The sequence below is a fragment of the Pezoporus flaviventris genome, unplaced genomic scaffold (assembly GCF_033815535.1).
Source record: "Pezoporus flaviventris isolate CSIRO_AGI_PZ_B2104156 unplaced genomic scaffold, CSIRO_AGI_Pfla_v1 ptg000509l, whole genome shotgun sequence".
In the NCBI taxonomy this organism is placed as follows: domain Eukaryota; kingdom Metazoa; phylum Chordata; class Aves; order Psittaciformes; family Psittacidae; genus Pezoporus; species Pezoporus flaviventris.
The window spans coordinates 107,904-113,713 of record NW_026893056.1 but is presented as its reverse complement, the minus strand read 5'-3'; the positions used below and the strand labels follow the sequence as shown (position 1 = coordinate 113,713).

The 5,810-nt window shown below is 65.8% G+C and overlaps 1 protein-coding gene across 1 annotated transcript; it reads right to left on the bottom strand.

Moving 5' to 3' along the window:
* Nucleotides 1-1,852: 1,852 nt before the first annotated feature.
* On the bottom strand, nucleotides 1,853-3,956 carry XNDC1N (XRCC1 N-terminal domain containing 1, N-terminal like). Its single transcript, XM_061443730.1, has 4 exons — nucleotides 3,942-3,956; nucleotides 3,234-3,372; nucleotides 3,010-3,165; nucleotides 1,853-2,166 (listed from the first exon to the last, which is right to left on the bottom strand). The coding sequence occupies exons 1-4, from the start codon at nucleotides 3,954-3,956 to the stop codon at nucleotides 1,853-1,855; spliced, it is 624 nt and encodes a 207-aa protein (XP_061299714.1).
* Between the last annotated feature and the right edge of the window lie 1,854 nt (nucleotides 3,957-5,810).

Sequence of the window (5,810 nt, the reverse complement as noted above, 5' to 3'; positions counted from 1 at the left end):
CTCGCCCAGGGAGCAGCCGCAATCCACTTCCCTCTCTCCTTTATTCTTCTCCAGTTAAACCCCCCCAAGCCTTGGGGTGCTCCCCCCACAGCAGCCTCCAGAGCACTGTATGGGGGTGCCGAGCTCCTTCCCTGCCCCACATTCTGCCCGTGCTGCTCTCAGCACCCAGCAGCCCCAGCCCCCGGGTGCCCCCCATCCTCACAGCCCCCCGTGGCTGGGTGCTGAGGCCACGCTGCCCCCCGGGGCTGTGGGCTCCCCGCAGGTGCTGGCGTGGTGCTGCAGCTCCGCTGCGCTGCAGGGCCGGGCACAGATGGGGCAGGGCACCCAGGGGGGCTCCAGGGGAGGGGGGGCTCCATCAGCGTCCTCCCCACAGCCCGAGGCGTGCGTGGGGAGCAGCTCCAGGCTGAAGCGCGCTGTGGGCACAGGAGGGGACGGTGTTGGACCAGGGACCCCCAGTGGGGCCTGGGCTGTGCCTCCAGCCCCACGGCCATGCTCCCACCACCATGGGCACGCAGACACTGCTGAGCCCCTTCAGTGCCTCCCATTCCCTGCCCCACATCTCTGCTCATGGAGAGGCAGGTGCAGGCCTGAGGCCGCCCCTGCTGGGCACTCACCGGAGCAGATGGGGCAGATGCCCGTCTCCCTGTCCCCTTTGCTGTCCCCTCTCCTGCTGGGTCCTGCTCGCTGCCTGCGGGCTCGGGGCCGTGCTCCTGCCCTAGAGGGGCCTGGCAGGGACCTGCAGGAACAGGGGGAAGCTCAGAGCTTGTTCCCCAGGTCCTGGGGAGCAGGGAACCAGCCCCAGCCAAGGCTGGGGTCCAGGACCAGGGTGAGGAGGTGGCTGGGAAGGACATGGAGCACGGAATGAGGGGGAGGATGAAGGGGTCACCTGCCGGGGGCTCCCTGCCTGCTGTCCCGGGGGCCTCTCGTGGGGACTCCTTGTGCAGAGCCTGTGAATGGGATGGAGACGCGTTAATCCCATCCTGAATCCAATGGAGCCACATCTGGACCCCCACCAGTGGGGTTCATGGGCAGGAAGCCACCCATGGGATGTAACTGATGGTCCCTGATGGATCCCTGTGCTGGAGCATCCCCATGGAGCAGCACCGTGCTGGAGCCCCACACACGGACCCACAGGAGGCTTGGGGCGAGCCAGGGATGCACCAGCAGGAGGGTGAGGTGCCCAGAGCCAGACCGATGCACCCCTGTGGGCATGGGGAGCACCCGGGCCCCCCGTGGCCTTGTCCCATGGGATCCCTCCAGCCGCAGGCAGAGCCCTCAGGGGACAGGATCCCTTTGGGAGGGTGAAGAGCAGGGATGGGATCGGGAGGGACCTGGCGAGGTGGGAACCTCCTGGAGCTCAGCCCCTGGCTGGGGCGCTCCCTGCGCTGCCCCCAGCTCACCGGGTGCTGGGCTTCCTCCTGCATCCCGATCCCGCGGCTCCGGGCCCCCCTGCGCTGCCCCCAGCTCACCGGGTGCTGGGCTTCCTCCTGCATCCCGATCCCGCGGCTCCAGGCCCCCCCTGCGCTGCCCCCAGCTCACCGGGTGCTGGGCTTCCTCCTGCATCCCGATCCCGCGGCTCCGGGCCCCCCCTGCTGCTGGCTCTGGACCTCAGCGCCCGGCTCCGCGCCGCCGACAGCAGCATCCGCGCGGGGCGGCTGAGGCAGGAGGGCTCCAGCGGGGCCAGGAGCCTCTTCAGCCTCAGCTCCTCCTCCTCCTCCTCCCTGCGGCTCCTGGGCAGGAGGAGAGCAGGGGCTGGGAGGCAGCACCTCGGGGTGCGCAGGGAGAGGATGGGATGGACCCGACCGGGGAGATCCCCCGGTCCTTTCCCACCCAACCCTTTCCATGGCTGCACTTACGAGGGGGGTGCTGGAAGGGGGGCCCGGGACAAGGCGGGGCTGGAGCTCCAGGCGCTGTCCGTGGGCTTGGAGCCCTCCTGGGGGACGAGGGACTGATGCAGGGAGCGGGGACGGGGGCGGCAGCAGGGGAGCAGGAGCCCATCACCGCTGCCCCAAGGCAGGGCCGGGGCACCCACCGGGTGCTGAGGGTCCAGGGCCGTGCGCACGCGGATGAAGGAGAGCCCGAACTGGCTGTGCCGGCCGAAGGGCTGGCGGAGCGTGAGGCGCAGCCGGTCCCATGTCTGCCCCAGCGCCGGCTCCAGGAAGTCGGCTGCAGGGGTGGGATGGGATGGGGGAATGGAACGGGATGGGATGGGATGGGGGAACGGGATGGGATGGGAGGGGGGAACAGGATGGGATGGGATGGGATGGGATGGGATGGGGCGATGGGATGGGGGAACGGGATGGGAGGGGGGAACAGGATGGGATTGGATGGGAGGGGGGAATGGGATGGGGAAACGGGATGGGGGAATGGGATTGGGGAAAAGGATGGGATGGGACAGGGGAGTGGGATGGGATGGGGGAACGGGACGGGATGGGGGAACGGGATAGGATGAGATGGGGGGATGGAACGGGACAGGATGGGGGAATAGGACGGGAGGGAATGGGGGAAGGGGATGGGATGAGGAAATGGAATGGGACAGGAGGGGATGGGGAAATGGGACGGGACGGGGGAATGGGATGGGATAGGGGAATGGGACGGGATGGGGATATAGAATGGGACAGAAGGGGATGGGGGAATGGGACGGGATGGGGGAATGGGATGGGATAGGGGAATGGGACGGGATGGGGATATGGAATGGGAAAGGAGGGGATGGGGGAATGGGACGGGATGGGGGAATGGGATGGGATAGGGGAATGGGACGGGATGGGGATATGGAATGGGAAAGGAGGGGATGGGGGAATGAGATGGGACGGGAGGGCATGGGGGAATGGGATGGGGGGATGGGGGAATGGGACACCCCGTGTCACCAATCCCCATCCAGGACCCGGTGACACCGGGCAGGTTCCAGCCCCAGGAGGCTGGGGCAGAGCTGGCACAGCCCCCGTGCGGCGGCGCAGCCACGATCTCTGTTCCCATCCCCTCTGCTCTGCCCCACGGATCGGGCGTTACCTTCCTTGAACATCCGCACCCCGCAGCGGTTCTGCTCCAGCCTGGCCTCGGCCTCGCTCCTCAGCGCCGCGCTGGGCACCAGGGCCAGGTAGGGCCGGTCCCGCGGCCACCACGAGCGCCCCACGTCGAGCTGCAGGAAGGCGCAGCCGCAGTTCCCTGCGATGACACCGGCATGGAGGCAGGGCCCGAGCCCCGGCCCCGGCCCCGCGGCCCCGGGAACGCACCGACATCCACGAAGCCGATGGCAACGGCGCGCTCCAGCTGCAGCTCCGCGCGCAGCTGCCGGCTGCGGTCCTGCGGGCTGCACAGCCAGGGCCGGCGGGCGTCCGCGCGGAGCAGGTTCTGCACCGGGAACCGGGGGTCCTGCGGGGGGACAGAGCTCAGGTCCCAACGGGAGGCAACGGGGAGGAGGAATCGGGTGTGAATCCCTGCCCTGATCCCCGCTGTGATCCCTGCCCTGATCCCTGCCCCGCTGTGATCCCCGCTGTGATCCCTGCCCTGATCCCCGCTGTGATCCCTGCTGGGATCCCTGCTGGGATCCCTGCCCTGATCCCTGCCCCGATCCCCGCTGTGATCCCTGCCCTGCTGTGATCCCTGCCCTGATCCCTCCTGTGATCCCTGCTGTGATCCCTGCCCTGCTGTGATCCCTGCCCTGCTGTGATCCCTGATCCCTGCTGTGATCCCTGCCCCGCTGTGATCCCTGCTGTGATCCCTGCCCCGCTGTGATCCCCGCTGTGATCCCTGCCCTGATCCCTGCCCCGCGATCCTGCTGTGATCCCTGCTGTGATCCCTGCTGTTGATCCCTGCCCTGATCCCCGCTGTGATCCCTGCCCTGATCCCCGCTGTGATCCCTGCCGTGATCCCTGCCCTGATCCCTGCTGTGATCCCTGCCCTGATCCCCGCTGTGATCCCTGCCCTGCTGTGATCCCTGCTGTGATCCCTGCCATGCAGAACCATGGAATGGTTTGGGATGAAGGGACCTTAAAGCCCCTCCAGCTCCACCCCCTGCCAGGGGCAGGGACCCCTTCCATAGGGCAGCTTGCTCCAAGCCCCTGTGTCCAAGCTGGCCTGGAGCACTCCGGGATGGGATGAGCCCAGCACACGCTGTGGATCATGGGGAGCTCCTTGCTGCTGCTCCCACCGTTCCATGTGGAATTCCCAGCACATCCCACACCAGATCCCTCCACCTTCAGGACCCCCAGCAGCAGCTCAGGGCAATTGAGGCCTTTCCCAGCCTCCCCCCATAGGAAACCCCTGGGACCTGTGAGGAGAAGGACACCACGGAGCTGATTTTGACTGGAGCCATCCGGGATCTCCTGGAGCTTCCTTCCCTCCGGAGCCTGGGGGATCAGGGCAGGGCTGTGGAGGTACCCAGCATTCCCAATGGGAACAGAGGCACCCAGCATTCCCAATGGGAACAGAGATACCCAGCATTCCCATTGGGAACAGAGGTACCCAGCACAGAGATACCCAGCATTCCCATTGGGAACAGAGATACCCAGCATTCCCAATGGGAACAGAGGTACCCAGCACAGAGGTACCCAGCATTCCCAATGGGAACAGAGGTACTCAGCACAGAGGTACCCAGCATTCCCACTGGGAACAGAGGTACTCAGCACAGAGGTACCCAGCATTCCCACTGGGAACAGAGGTACCCAGCACAGAGGTACCCAGCATTCCCAATGGGAACAGAGGTACCCAGCACAGAGGTACCCAGCATTCCCATTGGGAACAGAGGTACCCAGCACAGAGGTACCCAGCATTCCCAATGGGAACAGAGGTACCCAGCACAGAGGTACCCAGCATTCCCATTGGGAACAGAGGTACCCAGCACAGAGGTACCCAGCATTCCCACTGGGAACAGAGGTACCCAGCACAGAGGTACCCAGCATTCCCATTGGGAACAGAGGTACTCAGCACAGAGGTACCCAGCATTCCCAATGGGAACAGAGGTACCCAGCACAGAGGTACCCAGCATTCCCATTGGGAACAGAGGTACCCAGCACAGAGGTACCCAGCATTCCCATTGGGAACAGAGGTACTCAGCACAGAGGTACCCAGCATTCCCACTGGGAACAGAGGTACCCAGCACAGAGGTACCCAGCATTCCCATTGGGAACAGAGGTACCCAGCACAGAGATACCCAGCATTCCCAATGGGAACAGAGGTACCCAGCACAGAGGTACCCAGCATTCCCAATGGGAACAGAGGTACCCAGCACAGAGGTACCCAGCATTCCCACTGGGAACAGAGGTACCCAGCACAGAGGTACCCAGCATTCCCAATGGGAACAGAGGTACCCAGCACAGAGGTACCCAGCATTCCCATTGGGAACAGAGGTACCCAGCACAGAGGTACCCAGCATTCCCATTGGGAACAGAGGTACCCAGCATTCCCAATGGGAACAGAGGTACCCAGCACAGAGGTACCCAGCATTCCCATTGGGAACAGAGGTACCCAGCACAGAGGTACCCAGCATTCCCAATGGGAACAGCAGGAGTCCTGCCCCCCAGGGATCCCACTGGGGCTCCCCATAGCCCCCAGCCCCATCCCACTGCCCCCAGCTCCCCTCGCCTCCCCCCGCATCCATTCCCCCACCCCATCAACCCCAGCCCTGCCCCACGGCCCCCCTTTACCCCCTTAGTGCCCCCCTGCCCGCAGTGCCCCCATTCAGCCCCATGCACCCCCAGCCCTGCCCCACAGATCCCCGCTCCCCTCCGTGCCCCACGGCCCCCCCCCCCACTCCCGCCACCGCTTGAATCTCCCGCGCAAACCGCGTCACCCGCGGCGGTTCCCGCTGC